The 18,901-nt window shown below is 37.5% G+C and overlaps 1 protein-coding gene across 1 annotated transcript in view; it reads left to right on the plus strand.

Moving 5' to 3' along the window:
- Col21a1 (collagen type XXI alpha 1 chain) overlaps positions 1–18,901 on the plus strand; it is a 148,548-nt gene that overhangs the window by 106,830 nt on the left and 22,817 nt on the right. The window contains exons 17-18 of the mRNA XM_045157586.1: positions 10,913–10,966; positions 15,325–15,369. Coding sequence (XP_045013521.1) covers positions 10,913–10,966; positions 15,325–15,369 — 99 coding nt within the window. The remainder of the gene's footprint in view (positions 1–10,912; positions 10,967–15,324; positions 15,370–18,901) is intronic.

Genomic DNA, 18,901 nt, shown 5'->3' on the forward strand with positions numbered 1-18,901 from the left:
GTGAAGTGCAATTTTCACCTGTCTGTTTTTAGTTAAATTTTCTTTTAAAAGTAACTGAGACTTGGGATTATCCAAGTGGTAGAATGCTTGCTAAGCAAGTTCAAGGCCCTGAGTTTCTGGTCCTCAGCACCAGAGGAAAAAAAGGAGTAACTGATGGATTGGAATAACTCCTTGAAATTAGCTGTAGAAATTGTTTTGAAGAACCGTTTGGATTTGACATCATCTCAGTTAACATGGAAATTATAGAATAGAAAACAGTAAATCAGAATGGAGCCATGTTGTATGTTAACATGGAAGTTACAGAATAGAAAACAATAAATCAGAAGTGAGGTCATGTTGTGCACGTCTTCCATCAACCAAACTATCTGGCCTAGGTTTTTCAGACCATGAAAATATTGGTTAAGTTCTGGTTATAACACTGAATTTTAAAGGCTAGCTGGATACTGCATTTTCACTTTAGGGGAAATGGCATACAAAATATATCTAATCTTGCAGTAAAACCTTAAAAAATATTATTAAAATTAAAACATTAAATTCATTATTAAAAGAATGAAAAGTACTAGATAAAATCACTGGTTGTCACCAACTAACTGCATGATCTTCCAATAGTACATGCTAAAGCATTATCCATGAATATTCTTTTCAATTTCTTCATTCTCTTGAAAATGAATATTTTAGAGTGAGTATTCCATTATTCATCCCTTCATACTACCTCATCCTCATAAGGAAGGTTTGTGTGAAACTTGTGGGTATAAAAAGTAGTAATGGTTGACTAATTTGTACAGCACTCCGGTCAGAAGGAATGAGAGAGGGCTTAGCAGGTCATTCCATATATTCTAAGAAGTATTCAAAAAAATTGCTTCTCTTAACCCTAAATGGAGCCACTCTTATTATTCTTCGACAGAAAAGCCTATTCCTCATTCATTTCAACCTTCCCTTTCTCTCCCTCTCTCGCTCTTTTTTTGATTTTGATTTTTTGAGGTGCAGTCTCCCTATAGCCCAGGCTGACCTGGAATTCACTGTAGTCTCAGGCTGGCTGGAAACTCACAGTGATCCTCCTACTTCTGTTGAGATTAAAGGGGTGTGTGTGTGTGTGTGTGTGTGTGTGTGTGTGTGTACCACCCCCAGTCCCTCCTCTTTTTTATTTTTATTTATTTATTTTTTATTAACAGCATCCATAATTGTAAAAAAAACCCATGGTAATTCCCTCCCTCCCCCCATTTTCCCCTTTGAAACTCTACTCTCCATCACATCCCCCTCCCCCTCTCATTCAGTATTTTATTTTATTTCTTTTAATTTTTATTTATTTGTGTGAGAGTGACAGACAGAGACAGAAAGAGGCAGAGAGAGAGAGAATGGGCACGCCAGGGCCTCCAGTCATGCAAATGAACTCCAGATTCGTGCGCCCCCTTGTGCATCTGGCTAATGTGGATCATGGGGAATTGAGCCTCAAACCTAGGTCCTTGAGATTCGTAGGCAAGCACTTAACCACTAAGCCATCTCTCCAGCTCCAGTCTCTCTTTTATTTTGGTGTCATCATCTTGTCCTCCTATTATGATGGTCTTGTGTAGGTAGTGTCAGGCACTGTGAGGTCATGGATATCCAGGCCATTTTGTGTCTGGAGGAGCATGTTGTAAGAAGTCCTGCTCTTCCTTTGGCTCATACATTCTTTCTGCCACTTCTTCTGCAATGGACCCTGAGCCTCAGAAGGTGTGATAGAGATATTTTGGTGTGAGCACTCCTCTGTCACTTTTTCTCAGCACCATTGTGCCTTCTGAGTCATCACAAGGTCACTGCCATCTGCAAAATGAAGGTTCTCTAACCCAAATTGAGAGTAGCATTTATATATGGGTATGAACATTAAGAGTAGTGCTTACTGGGCAGTTTGGTGAGCATACTACATACATTTAGCCAGACACCAGCAGATGTTTCACCCCTAGGGCTCATGACTACTTCTGTTGTAAGTTTTCAGTATCATGGTTATATTCCCTCCCATGGAGTGGGCCTCCAGTCATATTAGAGGGCAGTTTGTTTCCCCCATAACAGATGTGCCACTATTGCACCCATGGGCTCATTTGGCCTTACTGGCCAAATATAAGGGTTGCATTGTTCACTGTTGAGTATCTTCACTGATGATTTCTCTCTCTCCCATTAAACTGCATGCAGTGTGGCTTTTTCCAGCTTTCTGTTAACTGGTCTACATGGAGGAGGTTTTCGGCTCAGTTCCCACAGTTTTTCTCATTGACCTTGCAGCCTAAGTATGAGGAGTCTTTACTGTCATCATTTTTAATCTTTTGGGATTCATGTTTACTCATGGGGTCCTGGACTCCACATGGCATACATGGGTCCTTGGGCTCCACAATCTTTTCCTCTTCCCCTTCCCATCTTCAGTCCTTTCCCCTATGATATCTGAATAAATTGTGGTATTTTAAAAATCATTCTCTTGAATCTGGAATTGCCAATTCTTTAGTTGCTTTGCAGAAATGAACTCAAGGATTGGGCTTCCAGAAAGCAAGTCAGACCCCAAATTATCCCATTACAAGTAAAGCTTTTTTTTTTTCTTCTGTTTTTCCAGGCAGGGTTTCACGCTGGTCCAGGGAGACCTGGAATTCACTACGTAGTCTCAGTGTGGCCTTGAACTCATGGCAATCCTCCTAACTCTGCCTCCTGAGTGCTGGGATTAAAGGCATATGCCACCATGCCCGGCAAGAAGTAAAGCCTTTAATTACAATTCTATTTGTACTTAGCATTTTTAATTTTTCCCAGAATAGTCCATAAATCTTGGCTTATTGCTCTGGAAGGTGTCTTGCATTGCAAAGTACTAAATCCATGTCCATTTGTTCAAAACAAAAGTTCCAAAAATTCAAAATCTGGGTACTGGGGAAATGGGTTAGCAGTTAAGGCATTTGCCTGCGAAGTCTAAGGACCCTTGTTTGATTCCTCAGGACACCCATAAGCCCGATGCACAGGGGAGCACATTCATCTGGAGTTCATTTGCTATGGCTGGAGGCCCTGGAGTGCCTATTCTCTCTCTCTCTCTCTCCCCCTCTCTCTCTCATAAATAAATAAAAATATATTGTAAAAATCAAAATCCACATGATCAAATATATATCCACAACTCTACTGCACTCTGTGTACAAAGTCTGTCATGGTCAGCTTTATTTTGCTTGGATGAACTTTCAAACCTGGCACAAATTTGGGAGGAAGGGATTTACTGAAGCTTACAAATCTAAGGGAAGTTTTATAATGGCAGAAGAAGCTGTCCTTCTTTCACAGGTCCACACAGAGAGAAAAGTCACCAAAGACACTATTAGCACACTCCAGGAACCCCATGCAGAACTCAAGCACTTTACATACCTTTAGACTGAAATTCAGATCCACTCCCACACCTTAGTGCTGGGCCCTAAGATTCACACATAGTAACACCAAGTCATAAACACTTGGATCTATTGGGGGATGTCCATTCAAACTACCATACATCATATGGCTTCTTCTTTTCCAATTTGTATACTTTTTATTTCTCCTGTATTATCACTCCAGCTAAGGCTTCAAGCACTAAATGAAATAATAGTGGGAGTGTGGACAGCTTTGTCTTGTTCCAGATCTTAGCAGAAACCCTTGGAGTTTTTCTCCATGTTGGCTCTATGTTTGAAATGTACAGTATTTATGATGTTGAGACATGTTTCCTGTATCACTATTCTCTCTGGTACTTTTATCACAAAAGGACCTTGGATTATTGTTTAAGGCCTTTCCTGTATTTATTGAGGTGATCATGTGATTTCAGACCTAGTGTCTATTTACATAATATATTACACTTATTTATTTACATATATTAAACTGTTACTGTATCTCTGGAAAAAATAGTCTCTTGATTGAGGTGTATTAACCTTTTAAAATGCATTCTTGAATTCTGTTTTGTAAGTATTTTATTATCAGTTTTTGCATCTATCTTCAAGGTTAATAGTTTTTGTTTTGTTGTGTCTCTGTCTGATTTTGCTTTTAGCAACCTTCTGGCTTCATAAAAGGAGTTAGGAAACATGCCATCCTTTTCTATTTTATGAAATAATTTGACAAGCAGCAGTTTCAGTTCTTCCATAAATGTCTGATAGAATTCTGTAATAAACCCTTCTGTACATAGACTGCTTTAGTTGAGAGAGTTTTAATTACTGTTTCATTTGCTGTAAATTATTCACCTTATCTGTTTAACTTTGGTAGGTCATATATATTGAGGAATTTATCTGTTTCTTTCAGATTTTCCAGTTTTTTGGAACATAGGTTTCTGAAGTATGTTCTCATGATTCTCTCAATTCTGTTGGTGTCTGTTGTAATGTCTCCTTTTTCATTTCTCATCTCATTGATTAGGATATCCTCTCTTTTTAAGTAAATTTGGCCTAAATATTTGTAAATATTGCTTACCTTTGCTAAAAACCAACTTTTTGGTTTCATAGAGTCTTTAAATTGGATTTTTTTTTAGTTTCTATATCATTGATTTCTGCCCTGATCTTACTTATTTCTTTTCATGTGATATTTTTGAGTATGGTTAGTTTTTACTTTTCTCAAGGATTTCGGGTACATCAATATTTATTTGAGATCTCCTTGATTTTAATAGCATTTACAGCTACAAATTTCCACCTTGTTACTGCCTTCATTGTTTCCCATGTTTTAATATGCTATGTTTTCATTTTCATTCTGTTCCAAGAACTTTTTGATATCCTTCTTGATTTCATCAATGATCATGACTACCCCTATTGGAGGTTTTCAGTATAAGGGATGCATTCCCTCCCATGGAGTGGACCACCAGTCCAATTAGAGGGCTGTTGGTTCCCCAATAACAGATGTGCCACTATTGCACCAGTTGGCTCATTTGGCCTGGCTGGCCAGAAACAGTGTCCACTCTAAGATATCTTCACTGGTGATTTCTTTCTCTCCCATTGAACTGCATGCAGCGTGGCTATTTCCAGCTTTCTGTCAGCTGGTCCACATGGAGGAGGTTTTCAGCTCAGCTCCAGAAAGGCTTCCCAGTGACTTTGCAGCCAAAGTATGTAGAGTCTTTAGCACTGGTGGGAAACCAAGGGACTTGGCAATGGCCTGTAATGTTTCGGAGGCATCAGGGACCTCCCTGGCCAACAACTCACTGGAAGGTATCCCATCCCTGGCACTGAAAAATTCCTAGTAACAATCTGTGTCTCCTATGTGTTCCATTGTCCAGAAAACGAGGTTTCCATATGACTTATTTCTATCCTCTTTGATTTTGATTGGCTGTCCCTCCACATTTCCTTTACTCAATTTCTTCCCCTGACCTCACTTAGGCCTTTTCACCATTAATCTATTCTTCTACATAGGTGTGTGTGTGTGTGTGTGTGTGTTTGTGTGTGTGTGTATATATATATATATATATATATATCTCCTTGTCTTTATATATGTGCATATATATATATATATATATATATATATATATATATATATATATCCTCCTCTTTTAATGTCCATTCCTTTGTAAAAATAAAATGAGCCTCAACTGGCTTTTACATTCTGAAGTTTCTAATAGGAATATGTTATTTTGGAAGAATTCTGGGGCTATTTCTATTAAACTCTGGACCAGATATTAACACATGGAATAATACAGCATCCAACTGTAGTCCTTACTCCTACAAGTATAATCAGGGAGGTCAGGAATCAAGCAAATATCCCTTTCCATTCTTCCAAAGCACCGTTCCACTAGGTTAGTTTTTAGATACTTCATTGGCTAAGAAGGTCATTCTCTAGAGAGCCTTGGTGATGGTACCACCAGGGGCTTTATTGTAAGGAATAATGTGCTACCAATCACTAGATAATTAAAGACTTTTTTCAGCCAATATCATGTCTAGGGCTAACCTGTTTCCCCATGCCATTTTACTGGTAACATCCAATTGGTCTCCTATGGTTTAGTAGCATCTTTTGTGTAGAGTAGGAACCTGAAGATTATAATATATGGACCTTATCCATTCTACATTTTTGTTTATTATAGACCACCAGAATAGTACTGACTCAAATCCTGTTATTTAATTCCTAGTTTTAAGTTTATTTTGCACTCTGATAGAATCTATATAAATTTGTAGATAGAATGACCCTGCTGAGGCTGAGAGTTGAGATTGATTCTGGATAGGTTGATGGTATACAAGGGTAAAAGGGATAGCCAATTAGAGCAAAGCACTGGTTTCACTCCAGTTGTCCAGAAAAGTCTCAAACAAGGGTCCACCACAATATCATAAGACTAAAAATGTTCAGGCTAGAATGGCTTTGTATATCCTCAAAGATATGAGGATATCTGTCTGATCATACCAGACACATTTCCCAAGAAGTCCAGTTTCTCTCACCACCTTTCTAAGCAATAAGTGCAATTGGCTTCAGATGTGGAAAGTCAGATTACCCTAGGGGATCTTTATATCTGTCCCTTGGTGGCTGGGAATAGCAAGACAGTATTTTACAAGACTTATTTCCCCAAGCGTTTTGTCCTGAAAGATGAGAACCATGCAAGTCCATTTCAACAGCATCTGAAGTCCATCCAAACAGAACTGGACCACTTTGGCTTCTAGACTCCTTGCCATATAAACATAATAATTGCTTTTACTTAGTATTCTGGCAGATTATTTAATCCATTAAAAACATATTTCTTTCTCCTCACCCAGTCTCAACTTGTGTAGTTTGTTTTTAGTTTTTACTAATTTTATCTTAGCATGGTCATTCTTGGATACTGAGGATAGAACCTCGTCTAACCCTTGGACAGAACCACTGTTAGAAATGGTAGGGGTTCATAGTAGGGTGTTGGATTTCTTCTTTCTTGTTAGTTTTAAGGTGAGCTTTCCCTATAGGATATCTGACCCTAGTCCATGAGTGCTGCTTACTTAGGGCTCTTGTTTCAGGATCCATGGTTTGTGTGATTATGGGTAACAGGTTCATTAAAGCCTGACAATTGAGAAGTATGATTCCCTTTTCAGGTTGTATTTTCTTTATTAATGGCTTCTAGGGTCTGTGGAGGATAAATGATGAGGGCATCCCTTTTTTGTGACAGCCTACCAAACATTGTCCTAATCATTGCAGAACCACTTTAAAACATCTTACTTGCACTGAACTTGTAGATAGCTGTCACTAGCTATGTAAATTTCCACTAAACATATATCAAATTGGATACTTAGATAACAACAAACCTCAGCTACATTAATTGGCCTTGTTATTCCTGTACATAATAAATCAAAGAATTTTTGTATTGATTTTAAGTGATATTTTTGATATGTTATTCCAGGATACTGTTGGTAGCCATCTTTATTTAGGTATAAAAGGTCCAATCTTTTTCAGCCAATGGAACTGGGTTTTGTGATTAACAGTGCTAGAAATGGTTCCTCCCAGATTCATTATAAGTTGTTTTCCTTCCAATTCTTTTTCAGTACTTTGTCCCCAAGTGAGTAAGAATGGCTGGGGTCTGAGCTACGAGACTTTGTAACTTAAAAGAATGCAAAGTAGAAGAGATATCCCTAAATTTTTTTGAGAAATTGGTCTTTGGTTTCTTTGGTGGGGAGACTAGTGGTTATTCCCAGTTGTGGTCATCAATATAGTATTTCATAAGGAAACAGTCCCATGCCTTTTTTAGAGACCATGTGAAATCTGAGTAAAGCTATGGGAATACATTTAGTCCAGGGTAATTTGGTCTTTAAAATGAATCTGGTGATCTGTCATTTAAAGGTTTGATTTAGCCTTCCAACTTTGTCTGAGAAAAGGGGGAGTATGGTAGTCCCAAATAACATCTAAGGCTTTCATAAGGTCTGAGATTCAGTGAAATAGCTTCCATTTTCTAACTCTATGTTTTCTATTAACCCAATTATCAGGATTATAAATTCTAGGAGTGTTTTAGTAATGTAGCTGGCTGTGGTACAGGGAGAGGAAAGGCTTCTACCCAATTAGTGACATCATCAACAGTGACTAGAAATAGTCATATTTTTATCTTTTATTTAGAGAGGGGGGGAATGGGTGCACCAGGACCTTCAGCCATTGCCAACAAACTTCAGACTCATGTGCCCCTGTGACACATGTGCGACATTGTGCACTTGTGTTATTGTGCATCTGTCTACTTGGGGCCTGGAGAGTTGAACATGAGTTCTTAGGCTTTGTAGGCAAGCACCTTAACAACTCATTTTCCTTCCATTGTTTTGGTAGCTCCTGTTTTAGTTAGTTGACCTTCTTCAGTCTCTGAATTTGGGGGTCATTATGGGTTCAGAAGGGGAGAGCTGAGGGGAAACAGAAAAGAATTATATTTTAATGCTGCCTCCTTTGCCAGCTTATCATCTAGTCTGTTTCCCACAGGACATTTCTCTGTGATGTCTATCAATATGAATTTATCAATTTCCTGAGGCCTTCTATCTCTGGGATTCCATTGATTACAAGTACCTGTTGTGTTTTTGTTTTTCTAGAATTACTCAGGAAGATTGGTCCACAGAAAAGTTAAATCCCTGAGAGAAGAAGGTATATCTCAGATCTGGGCAGAAATCTAGACAATATTTGATAGGCTCTATAGGATCCCCTCCATTTAAGAATTCAACAGGGTTTAAACATTTATCAATAGTTAGTATTAAGCCATCTTTTTCATAAAGAATAGCCACATATTCAAGGATCAGTTAACCATCTTCCCACTTTTTGTTGAAGGATAGTTCTTTCTTTGTCAGGGATACTCACTATGAACTACCAAAGGTTAGTTTTCTTCTCTCTTTGGCAAGAAGAGCAGTAGTTTCCGTGAAACTGGCTAGAAGAATCTTGATAAATGTTTCTTTCCCCTATGACTTTGAGAGACTACTCCAAGGTCAGGAACCTGTCTACACTAACAAATAGATGAAAATGTTTCTCTAAGCAAGCAAGACCAGTATTGAAGCACTTATTAATCTGTTTTAAAATTTTTATAGCTTTCATTTCTTGGGCATCTCAAAGGAGAGGATCTGGATCTATGAATTTGTGTGTAATCCCTATGTTTTAGTGGCAAAAGAGCCCATCAAAAGTTTACAGAATCCTATAGATGAAAAAAAAAATTGAAGTGTTCTTTTAGTCTTGGGTTGTGATTGGAATAATTAACACTAGACAATCTCTGAACTTCATTTTTGACTTTCCTCACTGATTAGATGAACTAGGTATTTTACTTCTTTTTCTACAAACTGTAGTTTCTTTTTTGAAACCCTAAGCCCCTATTTCCCACCCAAATTTAGTAGGGCTATTGTGGAAGGCATGATCTCCCCCCCCCCGCTTTTTCTTTGGCTTCCTGAGTCATATTAACTCTCCCACATATTGAAGAAGTTTAATTATAGAAGGGACAATACATTTCTCTAATATTACCTCCAGAATTTGACCAAACAGATTAAGAGCTTCTATAAATCCTTGCAGAACAGTCTATCTGCTATGTTGTATTATTTCAGGGTCTGGGTCCTCACTCCAAGAAAAATAGATCCCTATTCTTCATTCAATAGAAAGATCTATCATAGTGTGGTAGAATGTTTCATCACACTAAACCATCTATGGTCATAAGGAACTTTTGATTAAAAAGATGTCAGGATGTGGGACCACTGGGTAGCAACCCTGATTGATTAATAGCTCTCAGATATTATATTTTCTGCCTCTTTTTTCCTCAGCCGTCATTTAATGTTCATAAATAAAAGAATAACAGAGGAAGTGTTTGGCTTTGATTGATATTTCACTGTGTTAATGAAATGCAAGAATTCATAGGGCTAAAGGATCATTGTTTATACAAAGTTGTGTGGTTGAAGTTTTCTCTAGGTACTAATTATGCTTACTAAGTTTTTTAGGATCTTCAGTTATTCATTTCCTACTATTTTAGGAAATTCACTTGACTATAAAACTATGAACATAACATTTGAGTATGTTTTAATGTATGAGTCTCTTTCCCCCTTGAGTTCAAGTATTTTAGAGATTTATGGGGAAAATATTTTCATTTTACTGAATCTTTTGCTGTCCTCTAGAATGTAATCCTTTCTACTGTAAATATGAACTACATATGGCATAATTACTTTCAGGTTGAAGGTACAACACTAGGCTACAAAGAAGCAAAGCCATGGCTTTTAGTGACTATTTAAAAACTATGGATACTGGAGTGTGTATACATGTGCAGTTTAAGACGTTCTCCTCTGCTACTCATAATTTTGCTCAGCCAGTTTAATATACGTAAAATATACATTTTACATGTTTATCTTAAATAGGTTTATGTAGAACTAATGATCTATATTACTTTAAGAAATAATTCACAGTGTTCATTTATAATGAACATCTTGTTCCAATTTTAAATGCAAGTTTTGAAGGCAAGGTCAAATGAAAATCAAAATAAATAGAGAACATTGGCCATACTTATTTTGAAGGTAAGAGTACCTGTTCTTATAGAATGAGTATACAGTACAATGCTTATTTTATAACTTAATTGACTGCAAGTAGGTATAAATTTTTGATGTTTAAAACATCACTTTAGGGCTGGAAAGATTGCTTAATGGTTAAGCGCTTGGCTGTGAAGCCTAAGGACCCCTGGTTCGAAGCTTGATTCCCCAGGACCCATGTTATCCAGATGCATAAGGGGGTGCATGCATCTGGAGTTCGTTTCCAGTGGCTGGAGGTCCTGGCGTGCCCATTTTTTCTCTCTCTCTCTATCTGCCTCTTTTGCTGTCTGTCACTTTCAAATAACTAAATAAAAATAAACAAAACATATTTTAAAAACATCACTTTATGCATTTCAGAAAAGGTTGTTTGATATCAAAATTTACTATTAAGAATAACAAAGAAAGTTTTTCTTTTTATATCTAGAGTGATTTTATATGTAATATTTTAATTCTTATGTTAGTGAGTAAGTCCAACTGTAATTTTCTATTTCTTTTCATCCAATCATTCCAAGGGAGAAGCAGGATCACCAGGTGCCCGTGGGCAAGATGGACCAAGAGGAGAGCCTGTGAGTCTGTTCTCAATATAGTTCTCTGCACAATAACCTTTATGAAGTCTTGAGGCCACAGTGAAAGGTCCCTGTTGTTAGGTAAATACTAAAGTTAGGAAAGTAAGGACTGAAACATGAAGATCTTGAGACTTGGAGAAAGTAAACCACTCACTTGCTATGGCATGTTTATGAGAAGAGAGAAGTGACTAGAGAAATGATGGGCTCCTAGTGTATGTACAACGAATACAAAGGAGGTGATAAAAACGACACCACTGACTGGATCTCTTTTTCTTTATTTTGAGGCAAGCCCAGCAGACTAGCTTTTTTTATGTGAGAGAATGTGTGTGTGTGTGTGTGTGTGTGTGTGTGTGTGTGTGTGTGTGAGAGAGAGAGAGAGAGAGAGAGAGAGAGAGAGAGAGAGAGAGAGAGAGGTAGAATTAGCACATCAGGGCTTCCAGCCACTGCAATAGAACTCCTTGTATGCATGGGCAACCTTGTGCACTGGTGTGACCTTGTGCATCTGGCTTATATGGAATCTTGAGAGTTGAACATGAGTTTGCAGCTTCGTTTGCAAGCACCTTAACCGCTAAGCCTTCTCTCCAGCCTGACTGGATCATTTTGACAGAGCAGGGATTATGGCTTCAACTAGGGTGTTCACAGGAATGGAGTCACCTCAACAGGGAGAGTATGGACTCAGTATTCCTGAGTCATATTAGTTTTTTGCCAAGGAGGAACTTCAGCACCTGATAACAAGATATGTACCTGAATCTAATTATTTGACTGCATTATTATTTTTTTTTAAAAGAACACAAAGAGATAGAGAAACAGACAAATACAGAGACAGGTGGGATATCAGGGAATAGGAGAGGGCGGAGTAAAAGGGAAGAAAAAGGAGGAAGAAGAGGATGAAGGACATGAGACAAGGGGAGTGAGACCCTCACATGACGTGACTGTGTTCTCAGTGCTTGTGCTCATTTCTTGGAATTCACTTTCTCACACAGGTAACGCTATGAGGGGTAGACCGAGGAACACACTGGTGTAAACTGCAATGGAGCACGAGGAGGAGATATTTACTTTTACAATAATGCTCTCAGAATCCTGTTCATAAAGACAGAACAGAGAAAAAATATGTAGGCGATGGGGAGGGTGTAGGGATGGTTTCCTTTCCCAGGACAGCCACTTGTTCACTTGCAGGCAGAAGCGCACGCTGGTGAGTTTGCTCATGCCTTGCACACTCCCCTCTTCAACTCTGTCGAGAGTTTGGTGCTGGTACCAACCCACTGAAAGCAGCGTGACTTCACACTTTACCCTTTCCTTCTTCCCTCTCTTCCTCCTCACATTCATTGCGGCATAGTTTGGGGGTGAGGGCAACATGAGAACACCTCATGGAGGATTCTCACCCCGGGTAGGAGAGAGATGACCAAAGTGTAAGCAAAGCAAGCCATTGTCGTGCTGGAAAAGGTGGCTGGGCAAACCACTTGAGGCAGGGACTTTTGAGAACCGAGTAGTGGTTTGTTTAATTCCAGCCTCACCCTCTTCAACCAGCACGTAGAAAACGGGGAGCTCCTGAGTGCAAACCATCAGCACTTCTCCTGACTTGTGAGGAAGGCAGGAGATGAGCTTTCATGTCTCCGCTCCAGTTCTCTTCTCTTTCCCAAGGAATGTAAAAGAGGAAGTCAGTTTTCCTAAACAGGAAGCACAGTCCAGGAGAGGAAGCAATGACTAGATTGCACACCTATGAGTTGCCCACAGATGCCAGGCTTTAGTCCTTCGGGTCTGTATTCTTTTCCAAATAAGAATGTGTAGTGTAGCAAACAATTCTATTATCTTTACAGTGAAAATATAGATATAATAAGCAGTGATAATTTTTTTAACCATTTGTGGAAAAGCTTTGAAAGCAAAAAAAAAAAAAAAATACTGAAGCTGGAGAGATGACTTAGCATTTAAGGCTCTGGCTTGCGAAGCCAAAGGATCCAGGTTTCATTTCCCAGGACCCATGTAAGCCAGATGCACAGGTGGTGCATTCGTCTGGAGTTAGTTTTCAGTGGCTCAAGGCCCTGGTGAATTCATTCTGTCTTTCTCTGCCTCTGTCTCTCTCTATCCCCCTTTCAAATAAATAAAATAAAGTAGACAATCTATTTCGTGACACAAAAGTGGATATTCTGGGTTGGAGAGAAGGCTCACTGGTTAAACGCACTTGCCTGTTAATCCTGATGGCCTGAGTTTGACTCCCCAGTACTTATGTTAAGGCCAGATGCACAAAGTGGCTCATAAATCTAGTGTTCATTTGCGGCAGCAGGAGGGCCTGGAGTGCTCATATTCTCTCCCCCCCAATAAGCATAAATATTTTAAAAAGTGAATATTATTGGTCTGCTTCAGTGATGAGGTGTTGGGGGCCTCTGAGGCTCTGGCTCTCTGATTTGGTAGGAGTTGAATTTTCTCTGTGTTGGTCTCCTTCCACCTTGTTCTGGTATCTGGTTCATCAGGAAAACAATTGAACCCAGCATAGCTCAGGGAAATTTTGCAGAAGAGGGGGCAGAAAGTATGTCAGAGTCACATGTTGGGTCATGATATGCAGAGACATTTATCGTACCAATAACAGTGGGCTAACTCCACAATGCACGACTCATTTACATCAACAAGGAGGGGCCAATAGGGAGGGGGTAGGTCACGGATGAGCCTAATAATGGTACCAAACTGCCTGTATTTGCTGAATAGAAAACTAATAAAAAAAAATTTAAAAAAAAGTGAATATTACATTTCATATGAATTCTTGTTTTAGTTTTCCTAATGAATGATTTGGTCCTGTTAAAAAAAAAGAAGACTTGTTCAGCATTTTCTATTTATGAGTGAGAGAGTGTGTGCGTGTCAGAGAGAGAGAGAGAGAGAGAGAGAGAGAGAGAGAGAGAGAGAGAGAGAGAGAGGGGGTCTTAGACAGTGCAAATGAACTCCAGACTCATGTGCCACCTTGTATGCTTGTGTCACCTTGTCCATCCGACTTGAATGGGTGTGGGGAGTTGAAGCTGGGTCCTTGGGCTTCTCAGGTGTATTTATATATCCTTATTTTTTTTTTAAATTCACATTTGAACTTCCTATTGACGTTCATGTGCAGCTTTTGTTTTCTACTGAGTGTGTAGTGAAAGAGTTGAATGAATTGTCTTTCAAAGACAAATAGAACCCATTTCCTTTGTTTTTAAAGCTTTTTTATTCTGTAGCCAACATATATGTATAAAATGCTATTTAAACTTTAGTGTTATTAATAAAGGAGCTAAGAAAAATGAATAAATATTGAAAATTGACATATGGAAGATTTTGGACAAATGCATTGACTGGATGACAAAAACTATTTTCCACCTAATAAATATGCTACATTTGTTCCCAACTTGATAAAATTAACAATAATATTTGCTAACTCTTTCTAGAGAATTTAGACCTTTGTATTGAGCCACACGAGGGTTTTCTGTATTTCTTTCTTTCTGTGCATAAACTGCAGGTTGGGGTGATGACTCAGTGAGCCGAGCACTTGGTGAGCAAGCATGAAGCCCTGAGTTAAGATCTCCAAGCCTGTGTAAATGCTGGGTGCTGGCACATGCCTGTAAGCCAAGATTTTTGGAGAAAGTGGCAGGAAATCCTTGGACCACTGGCTAGCTAATCTTCCTGAATTCAGATCCTGTCTCAAAAATGCAGAGCAACTGAAGAAAACTCCCCATGCTAATGACTAACCTCCACACATCTGCACACACATGTGCCCCCCACCACACAAACAGACACATGCATACCTCACATGTGACACACACTGAAACAACAACAACAACAAAAAATCCAAGCTTCACTCTGCACATTCTTTATGATCTCCAAGTAGGGAATCAAGAAGGAGGCTTCTATATTTCATGCAAGTAGTTAGGGTCCTGGGGTGTTACAGCTCATTTTTGAGGGTATAATTCAGTTTCACTAATTTTTAGTTAAATGTAAGATGTGAGAACCTTTGGAACTATTGTACTGGATCTAAACTCTCAACATTTAGCAATGTCTCTGGAAACATTGATTCTAATAATATGAAGATGTGTTCAAGTATTTTCTTTATATCATCACTTATGTTGATCTGAAAGAACTGAAATTAAAATTCCTTTACTGCTTTCTTTCATTTTTTTAATTTAAATTTTAATTATATGAAGCTATTCATACAAATTTTACCTAAAGTTATATTATTGTAAGATTTATAATATTCTGTGAATTGCAAACTTTAAACCATATTATGTTCTCATTTACACATATATTCATAGTTTTATAAATATATATACAAGCTAAATGTAATGATTCTTATTTGATGATGCTGCCTCTAATTTTTAATTAAAATCTAGTTTATTTGTTTTTAGGGGATCCCAGGATTTCCTGGAAACCCAGGGTTAATGGGACAAAAGGTGGGTATTAGTGAGAAATGAAAAACTTAAGTCAATATCTCATCATTGAAAGATAAAGTGGTGATAAATTCTCATCTCTGCATAAAATGTATTTTATAATGTTTTTGGTAACATTTAATTATTAAAACATATTTTTGAAGTTTCTATCTTTTTATTGTTTGTTGTTTTATATAGATAATATTAATTTAGGTTTATGTATTTTGTACTGTTTTTCTAAATTACATTTTATCTTGTTCTCCAAGACTATCATTTTGGAATAATTTAGTTCTTCCAGAACTAAATATTTACATGTTTTTTTTAGTGAAGAGAGTTTAGCAGTCAACTCAGTAGATTTAACTATAAATTTATTTATTTTAATCTTTTTATTTATTTATTTTTAATGTTTTTATTAGCATTTTCCATGATTATTAAAAAAAATCCCATGGTAATTCCCTCCCTCCCCACCCCCCACGCTTTCCACTTTGAAATTCCATTCTCCATCATATTACCTCCACATCACAATCATTGTATTTACATATATACAATATCAACCTATTAAGTACCCTCCTCCCTTCCTTTCTCTTCCCTTTATGTCTCCTTTTTAACTTACTGGCCTCTGCTACTAAGTATTTTCATTCTCACGCAGAAGCCCAATCATCTGTAGCTAGGATCCACATATGAGAGAGAACATGTGGTGCTTGGCTTTCTGGGCCTGGGTTACCTCACTTAGTATAATACTTTCCAGGTCCATCCATTTTTCTGCAAATTTCATAACTTCATTTTTCTTTACTGCTGAGTAGAACTCTATTGTATAAATGTGCCACATCTTCATTATCCACTCATCTGTTAAGGGACATCTAGGCTGGTTCCATTTCCCAGCTATTATAAATTGAGCAGCAATAAACATGGTTGAGCACATACTTCTAAGGAAATGAGATGAGTCCTTTGGATATATGCCTAGGAGTGCTATAGCTGGATCATATGGTAGATCAATCTCTAGCTGTTTTAGGAACCTCCACACTGTTTTCCACAATGGCTGGACCAGATTGCATTCCCACCAGCAGTGCAGAAGGGTTCCTTTTTTTCCACATCCCCGCCAACATTTGTGATCATTTGTTTTCATGATGGTGGCCAATCTGACAGGAGTGAGATGGAATCTCAATGTAGTTTTCATCTGCATTTCCCTGATGACTAGTGACGTAGAACATTTTTTAGATGCTTATATGCCATTCGTATTTCTTCCTTTGAGAACTCTCTATTTAGCTCCATAGCCCATTTTTGGATTGGCTTGTTTGATTCCTTATTATTTAACTTTTTGAGTTCTTTGTATATCCTAGATATTAATCCTCTATCAGATATATAGCTGGCGAAGATTTTTTCCCATTCTGTAGGTTGCCTCTTTGCTTTTTTCACTGTGTCCTTTGCAGTGCAAAATCTTTGTAATTTCATTAGGTCCCAGTGGTTAATCTGTGGTTTTATTGCCTGAGCAATTGGGGTTGTATTCAGAAAGTCTTTGCCAAGACCAATATGTTGAAGGGTTTCCCCTACTTTTTCCTCTAGCAGTTTCAGGGTTTCCGGTCTGATGTTAAGGTCTTTAATCCATTTGGACATAATTCTTGTGCATGGTGAGAGAGAAGAATCTATTTTCATCCTTCTGCAGATATATATCCAGTTTTCCCAACACCATTTGCTGAAGAGGCTGTCTCTTCTCCAATGAGTATTTTTGGCATTTTTATCGAATATCAGGTGGCTATAGCTACTTGGGCTTACATCTGGGTCTTCTATTCTGTTCCACTGATCTATATGTCTGTTTTTGTGCCAGTACCACGCTGTTTTTGTTACTATGGCTCTGTAGTATAGGTTAAAATCAGGCATGGTGATACCACCAGCCTCATTTTTGTTGCTCAGTATTATTTTAGACATTCGAGGTTTTTTGTGATTCCAAATGAATTTTTGGATTGTTTTTTCTTTTTCCATGAAGAAAGCCTTTGGAATTTTGATAGGGATTGCATTAAATGTGTAGATTGCTTTAGGTAAGATTGCCATTTTCACAATTAATCTTATTTTTAAAGAGAATTTTGTAGAGTATATCGTTCAAGGTTAACTAATATTTCTGTTAATCAATTGAAGATTCTTTTCCATTGTTTTCTGGTTTTCATTGTTAATCATAAAAACCTGTGATTATGATTGCCATTCTTTTGTAAGTGACCTGTTTCTCCCTTTTAAATTTTTTATGGTATTTTTATTTTAGCGTTTTTGAATTTACTACATCGTATTTATATCTGGGTTTCTTTTCAGTTTTTTTCTGTTGGGAATAGTTTAATTTCTGATTAAGTGAATTTTTTTCTATTATTCTGATTAAAATTTCAACTATTATTTTTGGACTACATTCTAGTTTTATACTATTTCTTGATATCATATTCTTATTTTCATATGTTTGATTTTTTATAATCTGGTTATAATTTTAGATATAGCTTCTAGCTTTTACTTATTCTGTTACTATGTCTTATCCATTTTAACCATCAATTGATTCTAAAGAATTATATGCAATCATATTTTCAACTTAGACATTTTCATTTTTAAACCACATTTAATAGTATCTTGTTATATTTTTGTCCTAATAGTCTTTCATTACTCTACTTTTAAAATATTTTATTTTTATTTATTTATTTGAGAAAGAGAGATACAGAAATAGGCAGGTAGAGAAGGAAAGAGAGAGAATGGGCACACCAGGGCCTCTAGCCACTGCAAACAAACTCCAGGTGCATTTGCCCTGTTTGTGCATATGGCTTTCATAGGTCCTAGGGAGTAAAATCTGGGTCATTTGGCTTTGTAGGTAAGTGCCCTAACTGCTAAACCATCTCTCCAGCCCTATTATTCTACTTTTTTTTTTTTTTTTTTTTGGTTTTTCGAGGTAGGGTCTCACTCTAGCTCAGGCTGACCTAGAATTCACTATGGAGTCTCAGGGTGGCCTCTAACTCATGGCAATCCTCCTACCTCTGCTCCCAAGTGCTGGGATTAAAGGCATGTGCCAGTACTTTTTAATAGTCCTAATATTTGAACACTTCTGGTATTTGAATTTTGCTATTTGTTATTATTATTGACTCAGTTTTCCAAGTTAGTAACTTTTGTTTCTTTATTGTTAATTATGAGACCTCATTGCTTCAAACAAATTTGGAAGAATTCTTGTCAGCCTAATTGGGGAATGGAAAGCTTACTGATGATAGTTGTGGATAATATTTCTGACTCTCCCCAGATATCCATGAGTTGAAGGTTTCTGCCTCCTTTCCATGACTAGATAATTCAGTTGTCCAGTAATTAAGAGTGCTCCCTTCAACTCTCCTCTCCTGTGATATTACGCCTTCACCTTTGGCAAGCTTTCTATACAGTTTCAAATCCTCATAACTACAACATACTACATGCTCATACTACAATGCAAAACATGTTCTGTTAAATTGAGGGATCTTTGAAGATCTCCCTACTGCTTGAGAGGCTGGCACTTTCTCTGTGACAGAGGATTTCCCTTTCAAGTTTTTTTTTTTTTTTTTTTTTT

Source organism: Jaculus jaculus, chromosome 8, assembly GCF_020740685.1.
Source record: "Jaculus jaculus isolate mJacJac1 chromosome 8, mJacJac1.mat.Y.cur, whole genome shotgun sequence".
NCBI classification, from domain to species: domain Eukaryota; kingdom Metazoa; phylum Chordata; class Mammalia; order Rodentia; family Dipodidae; genus Jaculus; species Jaculus jaculus.